Below are 22,716 nucleotides of genomic sequence, written 5' to 3'. Positions count from 1 at the left end.
AACCTTTGTAGCACACCGGACGTTTTAGTGCGTCGAACCAAACCCGGAAGTACACACCGGCAATTTAACCTGTATGTTCTTCACGAATATGAAAGTTAAGCAACGTAAGAAGTCCGAAAAGGAGCCATGTTTAACTTAAAAACACTGCAGACGAATAAGACTCTGCGATATGGAGTGCCTATGCTCGTAAGTATGCGCTTACATGTTTATTCGCATCTTGGTGGTCAGAAATTAGACAAATAAATGTGTGGGTTCAGTTGTTGGTGGTCGGCGGTTCCTTCGGCCTGCGGGAGTTCACGCAGATCCGCTACGACGCCCAGAAGCTCAAGAGGAAGGTACGCCACTTTTTCACTCTTATATCTTTCTAATGCTTTCAAAAAACCCAATAAATGTCACGTTTTTATTTAAAAACAACTTATGTAGCCATTGGTTCATTTTACTCTAATTATGACCAACATTCAAATGCAATGGCGTAGTAGTCCATCAAAAAACAGACACGGTCTATTTAATATTATTCTAACCATCATGTGGTTTCAGTTGGATCCCTCACTGGAGGCCAAACTAAGCCCGGAAAAGCAGTCGGTCATTTTGGAGCAAGAGTATGAGGTGAGGAGATCAGATGGAAGGAAAAATGAATGTGTTCAAATATGGAACTGCCGAAGCTTGGCTGGCTTGCAATGAAATGTTTGCTTCTTCTCCTCTTCTGCTTCCGCCATCTTGTTTTGAGCAGAAGTTGAAGGATGACAATTTAGACGAGTGGAGGAATATTCGTGGCCCACGGCCTTGGGAGGACTCTCGGGAGTTCCAGGAGCAGCAGAGCATAAAGAGGACCCCGCAGAGCTAGGAGACACACATATCCATTAGATATAAAGTGGCGCCTTGAGATATGAGTTCCTTCAGCTCCTGGATCACACTCAGAAATCAAAACAGCTTTCAAACAACACTGGTGAGCAGCAAATTTTAATTGGAGATTTGCGTCGATGTCTCCGATTGTATTTTAAAACCTGATTGGGGAAAAATGTCTTAACTTTCTCGCTAGAACATCAGTTTTTTTAAAAATATTTTCATTTTTCATATTTTTGTTTGTGTTATGAAACTTGATGTGCTCGAGAAAAAGTAAATGCAGATTTGGAATTAGCTAAAAAATATCTCAAGTCTTGTGGATGTTGATAATATTAGCACTAAAATATATACTTTGTAAATACAGTCATTATATTAAATAGAATTTAAAAGAATTGAACCGTTTTTGTCACATTTTCTCCTTCAGTTCTCATTCCGCTATACTCGCCTTGGGCACCTGGGGGCAGTCCAAGACAGACAATGAGGCTTAGGGACCTGGCCGGATATCCAGATAAAATTGATGCCATTGGAAAAAGAACAATCAGTATGCATTTTGCATTAAAATGGGGAGGGGGGGAACTTTAAAAAAAATATATATATATATATATACACAATGAATGCCGGGCACCACTGTGCATTTCACTAAGACAGCTCGAGTCCTCATTAGTAGCTCATTAGTACAGCACTGATATCAGTCGTTCTTTGCAGAGGATAAAGAATATATGCTTGAGGGATGATATGTTTAGCAACATATGGGTAGCTGTTGCTTTCATTTAACATCACCACGTTGATGCTAATTGTTAGCCCGCGTGCTATTGAATGTTAGCCTCCCATCATACAGCGCTCATATCAAGTTTAAGCTTGCAAGTCAAAGCAAAAGGAAGGAGGACACGACTCCGGTTTCATCGGTCCGCCTCGTAGCTCACGCTCTTTCTCCGCCGGCGTCTAAAAATAGTCTGACGTTTGGCAGCTGAGGGGGGAGTCCACGCGGAACAAATGCCCCCCGCGGCTCTTTTGCTTCGCTCGCAACATGATGAGCCGGATGGAAACGTGCCCGCCACGCCCACAACTTCACGAGAGGGAGCGGACGAGGGGTTGGGCCACGCGTCGCCATGGTGATGATGTTGATGATGATCCGCATTTGATTAGCATTGAAAACCAACGGGTTTGTTTACTCCTTTTTCGTTTCTTCGAAGGATTCGTAGCATTTATTTTGCATTCGTCATGAGATGAGGCGGTGCAGGTGTACCTAATAATCCGACCGCAGTCCTCACGCTGGCTTCGCTGCAGGTTTTCTCCTCTCAGCTGACGAGGGCGATGACGTAGTCAGCCGCGCGCGCGGGAAGGAGCGACCGTAACCATTGGACACCGCCTCTAAAAATAATCATAATATTGTTAAAGCACCCACCTCCCTCTCTCCCTCCCCCCCAAAAAATAAAAGAGATGAGGAGGCGGTCACGGAGCGATGCGGGAGAGCGTCACTGAATGTGGAGGAAGAGGAGGAGAAGCAGGAGGAGGGACCTCGTGCGCGCGCCTTCCCCACCGGAGAGCGCTGATTCACGGCTCGGCGGCCGAGCGCGAGCCGCTGCGAGCATCCATCACCGGCGAGGACCTTAAAATACTCACCCTCTTTCCTTCCCTCCTTCTCTCCTTCCTCACCCCTCCTCCTCTTCCTCCCTTGTCACTGACAGCTCCGCTCAGTCCCGCCAGACGTGAGGAGCTTCTGGGGGAAGGAGGACATCACCACCACCATTACCAGCACCCAGGCGAGCCCCTCCGACGGATCCCATCCGAGACGCCTCTCGCCGGGGGAACCGAGCCGGCTTGAGGAGGAGTGATTTTTTTTTTTGGGGGGGTGGGGAGGGGAGGAGGAGGTGGTGCAGCTTCGACACAAGCTAACCAGGTGAGTGACACCCCATAATATTACATGTTTATGGATTCGTGTGTGACAGATGGATCAATTAATAATCTTGTACGCATGCTTCAGGATCTAATGGGTGCGTCATTGATGTTCTTATCGTAACACACAACGTGCACAATCTTTTTTGAATTGACATGGGGGGGGTTATTGGGAATCCCCCCCCTCCCTCACTCCTACCCCTTCACTTCAGGTATAGCAGATGATGATTAATCAGCAACAGCTGAAGCTCTGCTGAGTGTGCAGCTCAAATGACACCCCCCCCCCCTTTTTTTTTTTTTTAAGAACCCCCCCACGCGCACACACACACATATGTCCAAAAATAGAATAAGGCCGTCATGTCACGCTAACGACGAATGTGACCCTCTTAGTAATACCCAACATGTTGTGTGTAGGGGCTCAATCCCAGAGGAAATGGTTTAATCCAGAGTCAAACCGTTTTTGCACACCTAATATTTTGGGTGATCAATGAAATGTAATTAAGAGGAATCCCGGTAAGGCTTACCTTGAAACGAGCCACGTGATTGGCTTGCCGAACAGCGTTTTGACGCTGACGGGGATACGGGAGCCACGCATGAATAAATCATGTGGCTTAATAACTGGCATATATGCACGAGAGCCCCCCCCCCCCCCCTGCCCCTCCCCCCTGCATATAAACACGAATGATAAGTCAGCACAGTGACTGATTGCCCGTCGTCAATGATTAACACCAATTAATGCAAGTAATTACTCACTGGAGCGATCAAGTCCAATGTTGTCATGTAACGTTTAAGTCACGGAACAAGAATTAAGAATCTCGTTAATTATGTTTTTATGCATTTAAAGTACAGAAACTTGTAACAGTCGAAAGCTAGGAAAAGTCATGGAACGATTTTTTTTTTTAGTTGAGTTTATTCGAGTTCAAATGCCAATTTTAAAAAAAGGAACACTAAGGTACCATCGTGCTCAAATGCGAAGCAAAAAAAAAAAAAGATCTTGTAATATTTTCTTCACAGAGCAGGAATGAATAATTAAATGGAGCAAAAAACTTATTGTAATGTAAAATTTGTTCGGTGGAGCATGAGTAAAATTAATTAAGCATTGCATAAACATTGCATTAATTGAGTTCAGGCAAGTTCAAATGCAAAAAAAAAAAAAATATATATATATATATATAATGTAAGATTTGAAGGAAGAATCATTTTGAGTAAACCTTTGATGACAAGCCAAATGGGCCAAAAAAAAAAAGTCATTAAGTATGCAAGTTGTTGTCGTGTTGCTGCTCATTTAGAAGTCTCACACACACACACACACCACTAAGTACTTCCATCGAGAAAATCAATAATCACAAAAAAAAATTCAAAGTTTGTGAGGCGCACTTAATTGACAAACACGCCGTGGGCGTGTCTATTGAATTGTTTAGTGCCTAATCAATCTTGTAAATCTTTAGGACAAGGAAGACGCTACAAATGGACATGATCCGAACGTACCATTTGGTTTTATGGGGTGGACCGTCCCATTCAAGGCAAAAAAAGAAATCTTCCCAAGCCGCCGCCACCCCCTCGGGCGAGCTTTTGGCGCAATGCTAACGTTAGCTTAACGAAGAAAATTCACACATGCTGACCAAACGCTTGACCTCAGCCGTTAACGCTAAACGGGTTGTCATCTCGCATCCCGCCGTTAGCGCGGTCCGAGACATCCGCAACGTCTTTTCTGTCGCCTTTGATGCTCTTTTAGCATCTGTTTTTTCTTTTTTTTTTTTTCTTTCTTATAGATGCTGCGTAGTCAGGCCGCAGCTCCTGCTGAGCGAGCTAGTTTGCTTCCCAGCTCACCACGTTTGTATATTTGTCAGTCGGCCATTTGCCCTCCACCCAAGAGAATTGAACACAATCAGGCTCCAGTCGGCGTAATTGGTCTCCGCATCCGAAAGGCAACTCCCGTGATTACAAACGGGTCTGCAGGCTAGCGTTTTATTAAACAAACTTTAGCTACATTTTTTTTTTTCTTCTGTCTTCTTCCCAGACCGGAGTAATTTGCATTTTCCGGGAAGAGAAAGAGAGTAAGGGGGGGGGGGGGGGGGGGGAATTTATTCCGGCCTGCCTTAACTTGTCACGATTACGCTGCTTATAAAGTAGGTCGCCCCGTCTGAATTTTTGCACTCGTGAAATTGGGGGAAGTTCTCTCCCACGCTCTTTCTTTCTTTCTGGGAAAAGTTATCTAACCACTCCATGAACAGAAGTCCGAAGAATACGAGCGCTTAGCTAGAACGTGTCGTTGAAAGTTTTTTCCCGATGTGTTCAGGTGGTGGAAGTCAAGGCCCAGTGCTGGATCGCAGTGCGGTAAGGACCAAGGAGGGTGCATGGAGGGCTCAAGGCTTCTAAGTCCGGGTCGGTTGGCCCGCTTCTGGTTGGGACTGCTCTCGGCAGCCGCCGCCTTCCTCGGCGCCGAGGCCCGGACCACCCCGAGCCCGCCGCTCAGCCCCGTCAACGCCACTTGCCCGGGGAACTACAAATGCAACCCCGGCATCATCCTGCCCATCTGGTACCCCGAGGACCCGTCCATGGGTGACAAGATCGCACGGGTTATCGTGTACTTTGTGGCCATGATCTACATGTTCCTGGGCGTGTCCATCATCGCCGATCGGTTCATGGCAGCCATCGAGGTGATCACGTCTCAGGAGAAGGAGGTGGTCATCCGCAGGCCCAACGGCGAGACCACCACGGCCACCATCCGCGTATGGAATGAGACGGTGTCCAACCTCACCCTCATGGCCTTGGGCTCGTCCACCCCGGAGATCCTGCTGTCCATCATCGAGGTCTGCGGCCACGAGTTCAAAGCGGGCGCCCTGGGCCCGTCCACCATCGTGGGCAGCGCCGCCTTCAACATGTTTGTCATCGTGGGCCTGTGCGTGTCCGTCATCCCTCAGGGTGAGGTGCGCAAGATCAAGCACCTGCGGGTCTTCTTCATCACGGCCGGCTGGAGCATCTTTGCGTACATCTGGCTCTACATGATCCTAGCCGTCTTCTCGCCCAACGTGGTGCAGGTTTGGGAGGGCCTGGTGACGCTGGCCTTCTTCCCCATCTGCGTGCTGCTGGCTTGGGTGGCCGACCGCCGCCTTCTCTTCTACAAGTTCATGCGGCGGAAGTACCGTACCGACAAGCACCGCGGCGTCGTCATCGAGAACGAGGCCGACCGCACCCCCAAGGGCATCGAGATGGACGGGAAGGGGGTCAACTCGCACTTTGTGGACGGCGGCATCAATCTGATGGACCCGGCAGTGGGCAGGGAGACGGACGAGTCCCGCCGCGACATGATCCGCATCCTCAAGGACCTGAAACAGAAGCACCCGGAGAAGGAGATGGACCAGCTGGTGGAGATGGCCAACTACCACGCGCTGTCCCACCAGCAGAAGAGCCGCGCCTTCTACCGCATCCAAGCCACACGCATGATGACGGGCGCCGGCAACATCCTCAAGAAGCACGCGGCGGAGCAGGCCAAGAAGTCCGCCAGCTGTCTGGAGGTGCGCGCCGACGAGCCCGAGGAGTACGTGTCACGCGTGGCCTTCGAACCCGCCGCCTACCAGTGCCTGGAAAACTGCGGCGCCGCCATCCTCACCGTCACCCGGCGAGGCGGCGACATGGGCAAGACCGTCTGCGTGGACTACAAGACAGAGGACGGCTCGGCCAACGCCGGCGCCGACTACGAATTCACCGAGGGCACGCTGGTCTTCAAGCCCGGCGAGACGCTCAAGGACATCAGCGTGGGCATCATCGACGACGACATCTTTGAGGAGGACGAGCACTTCTTCGTGCGGCTGGGCAACCTCCGCGTGCTGGAGACGGAGGAGGAACTCCTGTCGGCCAACAGCCTCCCCTACCCCAAAGCGGCGCTGGGCTTCCCCGCCGTGGCCACAGTCACCATCCTGGACGACGACCACGCCGGCATCTTCACCTTCGAGAGCGGCGTGATGCACATCAGCGAAAGCGTCTGCGTCATGGAGGTGAAGGTGCTGCGGACGTCGGGCGCCCGCGGCACCGTCATTGTGCCTTACCGCACCGTGGAGGGGCTGGCAAAGGGCGGCGGCGAGGATTTCGAGGACACCTTCGGCGAGCTGGAGTTCAAGAACGACGAGACCTGGTAAGACCTGATTTCTCTCTCATCTATATCGGGAACGGCTGCACTTTTCTGCATTTGAGTCGTGCTGACTTTCTTCTGATCGTTTGAATGGTCTGATGATACGGATTAAATAACCGTTAGCTACAAAAAAAGAATTTAAGCCTCATCCAAGCGTGCATACCTTTGTTCCTCTCGTGTGTGTGGAGCACGCGAGGGGGATTCAGTATGAGGATTTGTCACACAAGAGTGGCAACAGGAAGTCCTCAACTAACCTGGCATCTCTAATCCCAATGGATTTTTTTTCCTCCCCCCCCCCCTCAATTTTCTTTTATTTCAATTGTTTACGTGTCCCTTTTGCTTTTTGAGGCCAAGCAATCACACAAAGTGTAACAGTGACGTAAGTCGGAATTCAGACGAGATTGATAAGAGCGGTAAAAGGCTTCAATGAATTATGGTGTATGTAAATATCGTACGTGTTTTTTTTCCTAAAACAAGAACACAACGTAGCAGGATTAGAAGTAATAAGATAAACCGTGTCCTGACCTTCCTATCTGCCTTTTTTTTTTTGTCCCGTATAAATGCTACAGAATTGCATCTTTGGAAATATTGATTTTTTTTTTTTTTTTTTGTGCTGCCTCCTCCTCGCACACAAGGGCGCTCAGGCTGTGAATCAAATTGACATGGCACGTCTGACATCCTCCGCTCAGCGGGACCTTCTGCTGGTGTCACAACTCTAGAGGGGAAGGGGAGGGGGCGAGTGTCAGGGTGATCAGCAGGGCTCCTATGGGCACGCCGGCCTCTCCAGGGGGGGGGAAAGTTGTCTTGATTTATGTGCAAGAAGAGACTTCCCGGCGGGGCCACGCAGAAAGGAAGAGCACTTGTATTACGGCCAGAAAGTTGTCGCCGTGCGTTGTGTATCGATCCGTCCATTGTGTTGGGGCCGCCGTGTGACGGCCGCGCCGATGATGAATAGCGTGCAGGTGGGCCCAAAGCTCGGAAAGGTTCCCAAAATGCCAAACGTGATTTGTTTGGAGGACATGTTGCAGGGCACTTGTTTTGGGGGGGGCGGAGTTAGACATGGCACTGTCCATTTATTGGACCACACTGGAGAATGGATTTATCTATCGATGTTATTGATCTTGTCTATCTAGCTACCTAGCTAGCTATCTCAGGGATGGGTGCTAGCAGCCCCACAGTTGAGCTAACTTTCAGTGACAATCGAAAAATCCAGACAAAATGTCAATTATTTTATTTTTTATTATATATATTTATTATATTTCATTTCTTTTTATTATATATTTATATTTATTATATTTCATTTCTTTTTATTATATATATTTATATTTATTATAATTTATTTTTTTATATTTATTTTTTTCTTTCACTGTCTTGACCCAGAGACGGACGGCGGAGGCAGCCGCTTGTCGGCAGAGGCGTCCTCCCCGGAGACGCGGCGTGTTTAACAAGGCGCTGATACATTCATAAACTAATTAGCGGACAGAGCGGAATGAGCTGCGCTAATTGTCGTCGCCGTCGCGCCTCTCCGAGCTTGTAAACGCGCCGGGTCACGTCCAGGGTTGCTCAAACTTTTTTTTTTTTGGTCCAGAGACATTTATGTATTCGTCTTTTTAAAGGACAGGACCTAATAATCAGAAATTATTTAGCGGGTAGGTAATCCAAGGCCTACTTTGGGGTCACATCAGATTCCTGCAGCAATGACTGACACGACACATGTCCGCAAAACTGCTGACCCTGCGCATTTTTTTTTTTTGCTAGATCTTTTCAAGGCGTCCTGGAATAGCCGCAGGTTCACCTTACCGCCATGCAGCACCAGCTCATTCATTCACCCCTTTTTTTGTAGCCATGTTGTTCAAGTAATGTGAATTTGACTCCCGCTGTAACAATTTGGCAGTCGGCCATTCCGAATTGCCCGTTCTTGTAAACAAGTACAAGTCGGGTGTCAATGAGTGTTCTGACATGACGCAGATTGCGGGATTAAAAAACGTATAGGAGGCATGTTCTTATCTGATCAAACACACCGGAGCTACTAAACGGCACACACACACACACTCGTGCAAGTTGAGTGGTAATAAATATGCTGGCCCTGCTGCATTCGGCGCTCTCCGTCAGGGGAATGCAATTAAGTTAAGGCTTATTTATAACGCAATCCGGCACCGGCTCCTTCCCCGCCTCATCGAGTGCCGCGTAAATCTGACCGGGGATCAGATATTCGGGCAAAATTGTCAAGTTGTGCTAGCTCAGATTTGAGGTTTTGTTTTTTTAAATTGAAAATCAAAAAATAGGTATAATTCCGTGAAATATTCTTTATATCCAGCACCAGAGGAGAAGGGAGTTGGAATCGTTCAGGCGAAAGCTTTGTTGCGCATCGCTCCTAAACACCGGCCAGTTTCATCCCGGAGGAAAACCCTTGTTGGAGGCCCCCCGAGGCGGTCGGCCGCTCACCCGCTCGATGCCTCGGGGGGGATAAAAGTGGAGCCATGTGCTCGCCACATATTGGAACAGATCGCTTGAGCCTCGTCTGGATATTTACAGCAAACAAAAGCTGAGATTTCCCATTTCGGACTTTTCCCGTGGATGCTTTTGTGTGAATTTGGAGGCAAAGCCAAAGGCTCGGTCATGAACGGTGATCAGGGTGGGAGGAAGCCGGACATGAGGCAGGCGATGATGGGGGGGGTTGAGTTTGGCAAACAAACACACTCAACACAGAAGCCTCTGGGGCTGGAGACGTTGGCCGGCTTGTCACATCGCACTCCCTGGCGAAAGATGAAGAGGTTACACTGGCGGATCGCAGCTCTGCCGGTTCCCCGCGGGAACCCTCTTCCTCTTTACAACACTCCACCTCATCTTCCCCTCCATCAGCTCCTTTTATGTAATCCTGTCAGGAAAGCAATGTTCTTGGCTTCTCCTGCTCTATTGCCACCTTCCAGCGCTTTCTGTTGGGGATCATCTCTCCCAAGCTAATGGGAAGAGCGTTTTCCACTCTCCTTTTTTTCCTTCATGTTTTATTGAAGACCCCCGGGCACTGGTTCAAGATGGCGGCCGACTTTTGTTTGAACCTGCACTCATTTTGGAGACATTAAGCACCGCGTCCAAACTTTGCATGGACTTCCCTCAGCGGTTCAAGTAGCCACAGATAAACACTTTGAAAAAAGAAAGTGGAGAACCAGAAGAAAGTCCTGTTGAAGTCTGCTGAAAGGAAAAAAAAAAAGTTATGGGATGTGTTACGAGACTATATTTTCTATTTAATGAGAATAGTTCCGACTAGAAGTTAAAAGTACTGCAAAAAAAAAAGTTTTAGGAGAAAAAGATTATAATACAAGAAATCTGACTGAGATAAATATGAGAAGGAAGGACGGGGTATTTCCAGAGGGGAAAAAAAAAGAAGATGGTGGATAACGAGAGGCCGGGAAACAAAGAGTGGAGGAAAAGCGAGCCAAAGTCGCCTCGAACGAGGCGTGTGGGCGACGACTTCTTTGAAAGCGCTCCTCTCGTTCCCCTCGTTAGAGATCATCCAAGACTTCCTGATGACAACATTTTTGATGTCTTCAAATGTGCGTCTTCTTCTCGTTAGCTGGCGCATCGTTAGGGCTAGCGTCATTAGCACGTTGTTTTTTTTTTTTCTTGCCAGGTCTTTTTTATCCGTTGCGGTTATTTGATGTGTCTTTGATTAATCATTCCACAAGACACATTCTTTTGTCACTTTGAATACTTGAAAGCACTACAGATGTAATTCAACTATTTAAATAAATTCCTGGCCCTTATTTTGCACCCTGGAGCCAAAAAAAACACAAGGACCTTGCACTTATTGCATCGTTGGCTTTCAACGTCAGGGTCAAAACGGTTGCCGAGGGAAAATGAAAGTGAAAGTGAAGCCTCGCCGTGATCTGCCAGAGTGCTCGCCATCGTTCGGGCGGCGATATATAGGAGGCGCTTTTAATCTGATCTTGTTTCGAGCTTAACCTGCTTCAGTGTGTGTGTGTGTGTGTGTGTGTGCTATAACTTGTGGTTGCAGCCCTTTTAATGGAACTCCTTGGCCCTGACACTTCATCAGAATGTCAATAAAAGAGAAGGAGGAGGAGGAGCAGGGCTTGTCTATCGGTGACTGATGAATGCAGCAAACACGCCGAAGCCTTCCGAAACATCAAAGGCGTGCATTTGTAAAAAAATAAAATAAAAAAGACGATGAGCATCACGTCAAACTAAAAAAAGCTATTTTTGCAAACATGTAAAAACATTTAAACATAATTTCCTCCTGGCAAAACTTAACGTACATGTTGTCATAAACATCATGGACAATAAAGTTTTAAACAGACTCAACTTTAAACAGGACAGACGATTTAGTTTTTGGAAAATCGAAGAAGCTAACCACTCAAACGGATTCCCGACCTCGTCGGTAATGACCAGACAAAGGGATGAAAGGGAGAAAAAAAAAAAAAAAAGGATGCAAGAGGAGGATGTTTTCCCTTTTGATTCCCCCTCAGTGTCACCCTGATTATGTAACTGCCACGTGCTAAAAATAAAGCCTGCAGTACGAGCCGGGAATGCTGTGCACACTCGCACACACACTTTGTGCGGTTGCCATGGCAACGCAGCCTCCCTCAGACAGAGAGGAGAAGCGGCATGACTTCCTGGAGGGAAGGAGAAGGAATCTCATCACTGCCCGTTGCTTTTCCTGCCTCTCGGTTTATTTATTTATAGAATACGACACTTAGCGGACAGCCTCGCGGCATTTCAGCCGATGTTGCCTTTGAAGGATGACCAAAACAAAAAATATTTGTGAATTCAAATCGTATCTGAAAGACTATATCTTTAGGAGTCGACCAAATGTTTCCAAAAATGGACTCGTTTAGTTTCACTTTAAAGATGCTCGCTCTCAGGTCTTTAGCTCATCGATTACATTTAATGGCGGTGTTGGAGATACGCTCCGCTAACACTAATGCTAATGAGCAATTACGTAAGATGAGCTAATGAGCGAGCGGCTATAAATAGCTAGCACTCAACATCGCGCCCATGCATAATGTAGACGACAGTCGCTGAAGGCCGAAAAGGAGACACTTAATGAAGCTATGCTAGCTAGCTAGCGGGACGCATGTATAATTAGTGTCAACAGTTTTTCCTGACTAGTTTGGCTCAATCAATTCTCGTTGGCTGCAAGTCAAAACACATACTATCTGTACCCAAAAAAAAATAACACGTAAGTCGGCAGCGTTGGCGACGGCTCGATGGCGGCCCATAAAATTAGGTCAGCATCCCCGCATTTGCTCGTAAACACAGCGGTGGTTTGCTGAAAATAAGGACGGGACGGGAGAAGATGTACGGAAATAGCAATAGCGGGACAAGATGGGGTAAGGAGAAATGAGATGGAAGAAGAGGCAAGGCTGTAGTTTGTTACGCCGCCCCGCTGCGCCGCCCTCGTTTTTAGCGCCGGCTGTGATATGAAGCCTCGTTTTTTGCATCAGCCTGATTGCCGGAAACATCCATTTCCTATCTGGCTGTAAACTGTTCACATGGTCTCAGTACGGTACCCTGTGGGACTCCACAAGTGTCGTCTTTTTTGACGATGATAAAGGACGACAGCGGATTTCATATGCTTGAACGAGCACGTTAATATTTCATTTTGTTAATTTATGCAATGGACATTCTGCTGGGCGTCTCGGCGGAGGGGACACGGGAAGAGTCCCCTGACCGGGACTCCCCTCTGCCTTCTGGTCCTCCCGTGCATGAGACCTCTTTTACCACTTTGTCACCCCTCACTTCCTCCGCCTGCACTGGGCATGTTCTTTCCGCATGGCCGACTGACCGTGGCGCGCCGTGGTAGCTAGCCCGTGTTTTGTACACCAGCTCGGCTTTTAGCGAGCGCGCCGTCTCTCTCTCTCTCCGCTCGGCGAGCCGGTCTCAGTCAATCCGTGCATGAGCAAACAAGAGGGCATACATAAAACATGAAGCTTTAGCTCGTCGTTCCGGTCCGAGGACATTTCCGTGTGAAGTTGCGCGTCCATTTCCTCGAGTGATTAAAAACATGGATAATGACCTCTGGTGAAGCAGCATGTGGCACGTTAAGGTTATTCTCGTTGGTGCCCTTCAGAAGGTTCTTGTTTGCTGTGAGAAAACCCGAAGTTCGATTCTGTCCTCCTTTGGCGGCAGACGGCGTGACTCACACTCCGCTTTTATCACCAGATTTATAAACAGACTCCCTGAACGGACGAACGGCCATTTGAACGTCAGTCCCGATTACGTCTTCTGCCACGCCGCCTGCTAATGTTGATGAAGATTAAACGTGACAGACGGTGGCGACACGCTCCCCGAGATGGAATTAGCATTCCGGCCCGCCCAAGACCGACGACCGTTTATCCCACCGTTAGCGATGATGAAATAAAGAGTGATTTATTTCTTCTAACTTTCCTCGGGGACACGATTGAGTGAGTTTTAAACCGCCGTGGCCGCAGGATGCCGCGCAGCATCTGCACACGTGGGGCGGGGACGAGAATATAAACGATATCCATTGAGGGAAGGTTAACCTGGCCGTTAACACCGAGCCCCCGCCCGCCAGACGATATTAACGGCCGGCCTCGCCGCAGCCCCTTGCCAGCCGGCCGTACGATGCGGGAGTCTTAAATTTGCAGCCAACACGCGAGCGGAGCAAACCTTTTGTGTCGGTGGGCCGGCTGCCAGCCCCCTTTTGTGTCCCTGTCGGGGATTCCCTGTGACCCCAATAAGTGTAAAAGTAAATGCTTCATCTGTGGACCATATTGGTATATTTATTTATTTAGATTCTTTACGAAGAAGAAAAATGGAAAATCACAATAGCCCCCCCCCCCCCCCACCCCCAGGCTGTGAATAAGAGATCACAATTTTGCTTTTTTTTTTTTTTTTTTCTTCACATATTTGTGTGCTCAGGCGTGCGTTTTGGTTGCAGTTGAATGTCACGGGCAACACTCACACTCCCCCTTGAGAAAAATATCCGTGACTATTTTTAGAAGTGGATCTTCCTTTGCCTGCCTCTTCTCAAATAGTCACGCCTGTCGACGAGACTAACTACTGCTACTAATACTATAACATAATATCGCAGTAAAACTTTCAAAAGTTTGATCGCGAGGAAATAAAAATCCTTCCTGTGGCGAGCTGGCCGCCGAGCAGCTGGACTGCCCCATCAATATTACATCGATCAAAAAAAAAAAAGCACGGTCGAGGCGGGCACGTCATCAAAGTTCTTACTTGGCAGCTTTGCTAACTCGACGGCCGAGCAAAATCAGATGCAAAAGTTATGACTGCTGCTCACTTTTTAAGGAGGAGATGGCACAAGACGTTTTGCATAATGCATGGCGGACAGCCTGAGGCTCTTTTTGGAACATCAGCCCCCTCCCTAAAAAACAACTCCAAAACAAATCTAAGAAGGTTGTGATTTTTTACCCGATAGTAAATGTAAAGCTAACTTGACCTTTTGACCCTCTAATTTGACCTCTTGAGTTGCTCTTGCACTGTTTGCATTAACCGCTCGTCACCTGCTCACCTTTCCTCCATGCAGATGATTAATCCCACTTTCTGTCCTTCCATGGCATATTAACCTCCTCTTCTACTTTTCCTTCTTCTCCTCCTTCTCCTGTTCTTTTTTTTCTCTTCCTCACGGCCCATCGCAGCAAAGTAATCCGCGTGAAAATCATCGACGACGAGGAGTACGAGAAGAACAAGAACTTCTTCCTGGAGCTGGCCGAGCCTCGCATGGTGGACATGAGTCTCCAGAAAGGTGGGCTGCTTTCTTGCTTGCTTTCTATCTGTCACTTTTCCTCTTCTGCCTTTTTTTTTTACCCTCAAGCCTCATCTTGCCTCACTTATCCAATTAACGATCCATTGCTGTGATTTTAACTCCAAAAGGAACATCTTCTCCTTTTTTTTTGCTAAACTGATGCTAAGGCTAAAATTCTTTTGTTTTTGTCATAATGTCAACAAATGAGGTTTTACCAGAAATTAGTATTAGCATTTTTTTTCATACCTTTAAGCAGTTTGGACGTCATTTGACAGCTAGCCCTAATGTTAGCGTTGTCATTAACATTTATCCTGAGTGACTCCTAATCCTTATTTTCATGTTTTAATGCAAAACTGAAATTATTTTGTCATCTAAATCCCATTATGTTCCCATTTTACATAAGAGCACCTTTAGTTTGATGACCGATGACTGTATTATGACTGATAATCTAGTTCAACGCTAATGCGGCGATGTCAAATTGTTTTCATCATTAACTTTGCGTTTCCGTGCTTGCTAACGTCTGCTAAAAACAAAACTCCGTCGGGTCTTTTCACCAGGCTGCCGTTATCTAATGCGTTGTTGTTATCTAACCACGCTGGAGGCCAGGTGGACAAGCTGGTATGGAGAGAGCTCAGAGTAACACTTTAGCGTTAGCTTAAAAACACAGACAGCGCGGCGACGCTGTCGGAACGTCGAAGAAACAAACGCCTCCTTCAACTAATTAACTCGCACAAGAAAAATAAAAACACCCCTCGAGCAACCATTAACAAATTAGCCACACATCTACAAACCTAAATAGTCACTTTCTCCAGGCTAGCAAAAGTTAGCTTGTCGGCTAAATCTAGGAGCTGTGTTAAATAGATTAAAGGTAGATCAAGAAAAAATCAGGAGGGGGAGAAACAAATGGCGTCGGCTCCCGAACAAAACGACGACTTCTCATTTAATATTCATCCATTACGCTCCCGCGCTCGGCCTTTAATAAGGCGCCCCAAAACAAACCCAATCATCTCTTATGAGCTACAATCTACATATGAACATGGAGGAGATTAGCATAAGGCGCACGTTCATTAAAAAAAAGACGAATGAAAGCTTTTCGTGGTACGAGATTAAAAATGCTCATCAGCGACACAAGCGTCGCTACGCCGAGCGCACCGACTCTCGGGCGGCTCGTTCGCAACCTCCCGGGAGGCGAGGGCGCCGTTTACTTTAGCGTGTCAGGTTATTGACATGCGCCTCGCTTAGCCGCCGCCCGTCATCCGGCATCTTCATCACTTCGCTGACGTCTGAGCTGTCTCGTCAGCAAACTGACTCACTGTCGACTCAAATCTGAAAAAGCCTTTACTGGATTTAGCGTTTATTTGTCTTAAATTGATAATTGCTTATGGAAAGAGTTTATTGATCATATAGAGATGATTTGAAGGCTGCTTGTATTTGATCAAGGGATGTGTTTGTCTTAAATTCCTCAGCTTGTTCCCACTTGAATCTCATGAATCATGTGACATTACCAGAAGGTCGTTTCCAAGGACTTTCCATGGTAGGCCTCAGGATTTCCACATGAAATACGGATTCAATATTTGAGCAGCAACCCTTCGAGGTTTTGCTTTCCCCTCTTGAGCGTTCACGTGAGCCAACCGGCTGTCAGCCATTCCGATTCATCGCCGCTCGAATCCCTCGGCGGAATGGAACCTTGAGCTCATTACGCCGCTTTCGCCAGGCGGGGTCACGAGCTGCATAAATCCTGATGTTGCAAGACGTATGAGGAAGGAGAGGAAGAAGAAAGCCGCCTTTCAACACAACTCAACCTGCAATGAAAGTGGTTTATGTGTTTGAATCAGGACTCGTAAGATCAGGTGTTTTGGAATCAGGATGTCTGGATGAGGTCTGTGATCTGTCCAGATTAGGTTGGTTTAGATTGTTTGGATCAGGTCTTTGTGTATCTAGTCTCTTTGGATCAGTTTGGTTTGGATCAGGTCGACGTGTATCTGAACGATCTGGATCAGGTCGGTTTGAATCAGGTCTGTTTGAATCAGGACGGTTTGAATCGGACTGGATGAGGTCTTTCTGGATCAGGACTATTTCGATCAGGTCCGCATGGGTCAGTTTACGGTTCTCAGGTGTTCAAAGGTAAAACTTTCACGTGCTTACATCACATTTTCAGCGCAGCAGTTGGTTATTTTCAGTTTTATTTCTTAGACCCCCCAAAAAAAAAGAAAACCTCAATTGTTTTTCTGGTGTCTGACTCCAATCCCAGAGTACAGCAGGGCTCCTTGAATACAGATGACACCATTTTGATTGAAGTCTTAGGGGGGACGGCATGAATATGTCCAGAGACTCGCGGAAAGTATTGACTGCCGTGACATCCATTTAACATCCCCGCCCTCAATACAAGAAGGATTCAAGTGTTCATTATTCTTTTAATAAGAGAAATCTCCGCCACGCCAAAGCCGGGAAATTGACGCATTGCGTTTGTCTCCCCCAACAACAATTTCACTCCAAATACTTTCTGTACCTCATCATGCTGAAGTTGGATAGTTCCCCCCCCCCCCCCCAACTAATGATGGAGAATTTTCCCTTCAAAGATTGTTAATAATGCAGCGTGACTTTTAAATGAGCAGCTTTTGATGACTTTCATTAGGGTGTCAAGTTTTTTGACATTCCGGGAAAAGAATGAAGTCAGCGGTGTGCACATGCCCGAGTGGTCCCGTCGGCCGTTTGAATTAAATCTACCCATCCGTGATTCTGGAGCGATTCCCAAGCCGTTCCCGCGCGGCGCCGCGGCAACCGGAGGGCCTTTGAGTCGTGACATTTGGCTGTTGAAGCACAACATCGCCGGCGCCATCTTTAAACGCTAACGCCCGTCAGAAAGTGGGCGGAACGAGGTGCTGAGCTGGAGGGACATCAAAATTTTTTTTTTTTAAAAAGCTGTCACGTGTGAACATCAACACGGAATCGAAAAGATGGCAGAATCCGATTCCCACTCCCGAGTAGCCGACAAAAGTGCGTCACCCCACTTTTTCTTCCAGACTGAAGAGTCGCTGCGAGTTGTCGTCTAGTAACCGTTGCTATGGCGACAAGCAGCAGTCAGTCAGTCAGTGAGGTGCTGAGGTGTAATAGATTCAAATGGAAGCAGACAGGAATAGAAAAGAGGAAGTTGCAGAGTGATATTATGCTGGGCTCCTCTGGGACCACTTTAGGGGGGAGGGGGGACGCAACCTTTCCGTATCGGCTCTCATTATGTGCCTGTCACTGATGACCTTCTCAAAAGCTTCGTGAAATGCAAAGCAGCTGCGTGATTCTGACATCTTTGTGCACACAAAATGGTGGCCACGTTACCTATCGTCTTCATGCAAAACACGTCGGTTACGCTAGCGTTAGCCTCGAGCAAGGCTACTTCCAAGAAATGTGCTCGGCCCAGACTCCCAGGGGCGGAGTCATCATTTCAAAAGTTGCTCGGGGGTGAAGCAACTTTTATGAGCAACACTGATATGGATAAATGTGTGTGTGTGTTTGTATGTTTCAAATCAATGTCCTTTTGCATCATTGCGGCTTTGAATGATTTTTTTTCCAAACATCACCAAAGATCAAGTCAGGAAATGCTAATTTGCAGTGTTCAATTCATCATTTTTTAATCATTTGTTTAAATTTCAAGAATTATTTAGCGTGGCTTGAGGACAAACATGAATCATTCCACTGCTACTCTCCGTCTTCTTCATTTTTTTTTCTTCCTCCGCTTCCTTCACTCATCCGTTTCTTTTTCCTCCTCCTGTCATCTTCCTCATCTTCACCTCTCGTCCTCTGCAGCCATGCTACTTGCCGACGGTAAGTTCCCCATCATGCATCTGTGTGTGTGTGTGTCATTAAAATCGGTAACAATGAACTCACAAAGTCAAATCTGACCAAACAAACTAATTTTTAATTATTTTTTTTTGCCATGAGAGCAGGCCGGAGTTTAAAAGGGACGATGATGAATTTTAAACAAAACACGACCATGCACGCCGTGTAATTGATTTCCACGCATGCGTGTGTACGCGTGTCAGCGGAGGAGCACTCGGCTGTGATCTTTAATGGCGTCGTTGTTAATATTTAATGCCGAGAGGCGTGTTGTCAGCAAAGAGCGGCACGATGACAAGGTGTCTGCCTGGCCAGGCGTGTTGCATCCTGGGAACTTCTCACATGCCGGCAGGCAGGCGCCTCGCTGCCTTCTTGAGCCGCCTCTGCATCCCTATGTCCACACTTCAGCACCAGGCCTTTTATTTTTAGACTCCAGAAAGTTCTGCTTTTTAACAGTACACAAGTTATGTTTGGCGTCTATTCTCGTCAATGGCACTGAATGAGTAACTTTTCCATCAAATGTTAAATTTCTCCCTTTGTCTGTGCAGACGTTCCAGACAGGAAGTTCACATCGGATGAGGAGGAAGCCAAACGCATCGCCGAAATGGGCAAGCCGGTTTTGGGCGAGCACGCCAAGATGGAGGTCATCATTGAAGAATCTTATGAGTTTAAGGTGAAGAAGCGTTTTGACTTACAAATGAGCTTCAGGCGTTTGACCACTAGAGGGCGGCAGAAAACTTAAGACTATCTCAGAATAATTACATTTATATTCTTGTCAATATGAAAAGATAAAGTGGTTTGAATTTCCAGTCTGGTCACGGAACAATTTTAAGCTAATAGTGTAGTGTGACGCTGCTTTGAATTAGGACATTATGGGCGATGCTGCCCCCTTGTGGTCACTGTGTCTGATGCAATTGTGATGACAGAGCACCGTGGACAAGCTGATCAAGAAGACCAACCTGGCTCTGGTGGTGGGCACCAATTCATGGAGAGAGCAGTTCATGGAGGCTATCACCGTCAGTGCAGGTAAGGCAAGAAGTTCTGGTCAGCTTTGCTAATTTTAAATCTTTGATTTCCTTTTCTTCAAACACCTCTCATGTTGCACCTTGTGGAGGCGTAGCAAATATTTTCATCCAACGGGGAACTGATATCTATTCTTATGCATCAAAACATCTCGCCTTCAAATGTATGCATTGGAATTCGAGTGAAGAGTACCGGACGGCAGAGAGAGGAAAAAAAAAAAAGAAAATTCATTCATCAGATGATGCATAGAGGCAGCGGCGGCGGATCGTCACTCTCGCCATGAAATATTCAATCCAGCGGCGCTTTGCGTGATTTTCTTTTACGGGCCGGAAAAGGCACGCAGGTCCTTCGAGGCCTGACACTTTGAATAAGCGCACAGCTCACTCGCTCTGCCTTTTTCCACCTTAGGAACTTCTGAGGTGATCTTTGCCAAGCAAAAGTTTCGGGACACTGATAACTTTAATCGTCAAATTTTCTTTTTCTATTATTTCTAGATGAGGACGAAGACGACGCGGGCGAGGAGCGCCTGCCGTCCTGCTTCGACTACGTCATGCACTTCCTGACCGTGTTCTGGAAGGTTCTGTTCGCTTGCGTGCCGCCCACCGACTACTTGAACGGCTGGGCGTGCTTCTTTGTGTCCATCGTCATCATCGGCCTGCTCACGGCCGTCATCGGCGACCTGGCGTCGCATTTCGGCTGCACCATCGGTCTCAAGGACTCGGTCACCGCCGTCGTTTTTGTGGCGCTCGGGACCTCCGTGCCAGGTCAGGATACTTGGACAATGTGGATTGTCAAGATCTGATCGAGCTAGCTAGCTATACGTAAATATTTTCTTCTCTGTCCACAGACACGTTTGCCAGCAAGGTGGCGGCGGTGCAGGACACGTACGCCGACGCCTCCATCGGCAACGTGACGGGCAGCAACGCCGTCAACGTGTTCCTTGGCATCGGCCTGGCGTGGTCGGTGGCCGCCATCTACTGGCACAACAAGGGCAAGCCCTTTGAGGTGGAAGCCGGCTCGCTGGCCTTCTCCGTCACGCTCTTCACCATCTTTGCCTTCCTAGCCGTCACGGTGCTGCTGTACCGGCGGCGGGCGCACATCGGGGGCGAGCTGGGCGGGCCCCGCGGGCACAGACTGGCCACGTCGGGTTTCTTTTTCAGCTTGTGGTTCCTTTACATCCTCTTCTCAAGCCTGGAGGCCTACTGTCATATAGAAGGATTTTAGACGGGGACTTCTTCCGAAATGGACCAGGAGAAACTTCTACCACCCCCACCCCTCGTCTTTCTCGCCACTCCCCCCCCTGCTTCAAGCCCTTCCGCTGGGCTCACACGGAAGGCGGTGCTGCCCGCCCTGCGCGGACCTCCAAGGGGATTGCCCAGAAGATGCCAAGGAACGGGGTCCAGCATTCCACCGCAAGGAGGCGACTGCAGTCTTATATAACTGGAGAGTCTATTTTTCGCAACAACCTGACCACAACCATACTTTGTAAAGAAAAGTATTTTTGCCGATCAAAACGTGACAAAAGGAACCAAACAGATGAAGTATGGACTTGGTGTTTTTTTTTTTTTGGGGGGGGGGGGAGAAATCACAACCACAGACAGTTATTGAACATGACTTCCACTCTCTATATTGCTCCTAAATAATATTTCCTTATGTCTTGTATATTTTCAGCATTCAAGTGCACTCACGAAAAGAGCGAGGGATAAGACTACATCCTGGAACGGTGTCTTGATGTTTTTGAAGGTCACACATAGCTGTTTTAGTCACGAATGATTTCAATACATATCTCGGTCTCATAGCACCCGCTCACAAGTTTTCAATCAAAAAGAATCATGAAAAATAATTGCTGCAGAGATACAGTGGATACATTCAGAGAAGTATTTTTCTACTTTTTCCTTCCATTGCACTTTGCTGTCGACTTTGATGTATGAAGCACTTTGCAAGCAAGAACATGTGAAAATGGCCCCTTTTTAAAAACTATTTTTAAAAGCTGCATTCTTTTTTTTTGCCGCTTGAGGGCAGCAACTAAGCTGGAAAATAAAGAGCGTGCCCTTCCCCGCACACGTCATTTCGTGTAGAGTAAAAAAAAGAGAAAATAACTACTTCAACAAATTATTTTATTGAAATATTATTGTTATTTATTTAATTTTAATAGGAAGACAACATCAATAATCATCCGGTATCTTACAATTACATAATTTTATTTTGTACAATGATTTTGAAATCATTTTATAAAGTTACCATTTATTAAATATTCAACGTGTTTTATTTATATTTTAAAAAGTCTGGAAAGTAACAGCACTACTGTTATAATACCACTACTGTAACACCACGACAATACCTTACCTTTTATTTTATGGAAGGTAATATCACTACTGTACGAACACCAGGTCTTATCCAGTACCTTAATATTTATGAATACTATTTAATTCCTTATTTTTTTAATATCTTCACATAATTGTATCACTTATTTTGTATTATAAAAAGAGCAGAAGGGAACGTCATTACTGTAACACCACTAAGTACCTTTCACCAAAGCAGAATCGGCTAAATATAGATTTGAACCCCCAAAAAAACACTGAAATCATTAATAAGTGAAATGTCGTTCCAGGCTCAAACTGTAATACCAAAGAAAAAGAAAAATCAGAGAGTCCAAACTTTGAAGGTTCCACTGTAAACAAGATAAATATGAATAAAAAATCAGTGACACAGTTTGTCTACTTTGAGGCAGTTTCTTTTATTTCTTTTCTTCTTTTTAATTGGAAAAACTTCTGTACATATACATGATAAAATGGACCTTTTCACGCACTTCTTGAGCCGCATTTGATCTTTTTTTGTTTGTTTGTTTCTCTTTCTATGTCTCTTAAACCGACAACATTGGCGTTTTTCCTCTCTGCCTTGACTCATTTGTGTTTTTAAAATCTGTGCCAGGATATGTGGTGGAATTTATTTTATTTTTTAAATGCTCAAAATCAGTCACGTGACTTTGTAGAGACCTCACTGGACTTTGTGAGTGTTTCACTTTTATGGTCTTTTGTAAAAGGCGCGATGTTTGGGGTCGGGGGAGGTTACATTTTAAAAATTCTCCCGGGCCTGCTATGAGATGTCAAATTTCAAAAGAAAAAAAAATGGGGAAAAAATATGAATTTTCCAAAGTGTTTTTTGAGATTCTAACTGTTTTCTTTTGTTCTCTACTGTGGAATAAAATCAGCTTTCTGGTTCACAAGAAACATGCAAATTCTTT

General features: G+C 46.6%; 2 protein-coding genes and 1 long non-coding RNA gene across 5 annotated transcripts; 2 read left to right on the top strand and 1 right to left on the bottom strand.

Moving 5' to 3' along the window:
- The first annotated feature begins 36 nt into the window (after positions 1–36).
- Positions 37–1,235, top strand: cox16 (cytochrome c oxidase assembly factor COX16). Its single transcript, XM_049740990.1, has 4 exons — positions 37–186; positions 258–335; positions 538–606; positions 731–1,235. The coding sequence occupies exons 1-4, from the start codon at positions 127–129 to the stop codon at positions 842–844; spliced, it is 321 nt and encodes a 106-aa protein (XP_049596947.1). The 5' UTR covers positions 37–126; the 3' UTR covers positions 845–1,235.
- LOC125981137 (uncharacterized) lies at positions 387–2,212 on the bottom strand. Its single transcript, XR_007485829.2, has 2 exons — positions 2,090–2,212; positions 387–840 (listed from the first exon to the last, which is right to left on the bottom strand). It is a non-coding gene; the product is annotated as an uncharacterized lncRNA (long non-coding RNA).
- A 390-nt stretch (positions 2,213–2,602) lies between these two features.
- Positions 2,603–22,710, top strand: slc8a3 (solute carrier family 8 member 3). Of its 3 annotated transcripts, XM_049740694.1 has the most exons (8): positions 2,603–2,743; positions 5,039–6,874; positions 14,512–14,618; positions 18,420–18,437; positions 18,998–19,122; positions 19,376–19,475; positions 19,967–20,236; positions 20,320–22,710. In XM_049740694.1, exons 2-8 carry the CDS (start codon positions 5,097–5,099, stop codon positions 20,694–20,696), a joined length of 2,775 nt encoding a protein of 924 aa, XP_049596651.1. In that variant the 5' UTR covers positions 2,603–2,743; positions 5,039–5,096; the 3' UTR covers positions 20,697–22,710. The 3 variants fall into 3 exon arrangements, with proteins under 3 accessions (XP_049596651.1, XP_049596652.1, XP_049596653.1); XM_049740695.1 differs by lacking the exon at positions 18,420–18,437; XM_049740696.2 differs by lacking the exons at positions 2,603–2,743; positions 14,512–14,618; positions 18,420–18,437 and having other exon boundaries at positions 6,734–6,874.
- The last annotated feature ends 6 nt before the right edge of the window (positions 22,711–22,716 follow it).

Source organism: Syngnathus scovelli, chromosome 14 (assembly GCF_024217435.2).
Source record: "Syngnathus scovelli strain Florida chromosome 14, RoL_Ssco_1.2, whole genome shotgun sequence".
In the NCBI taxonomy this organism is placed as follows: Eukaryota; Metazoa; Chordata; class Actinopteri; order Syngnathiformes; family Syngnathidae; genus Syngnathus; species Syngnathus scovelli.
Note: the sequence above shows the minus strand (reverse complement) of the source record. Positions and strands in the feature narration are given on the sequence as shown.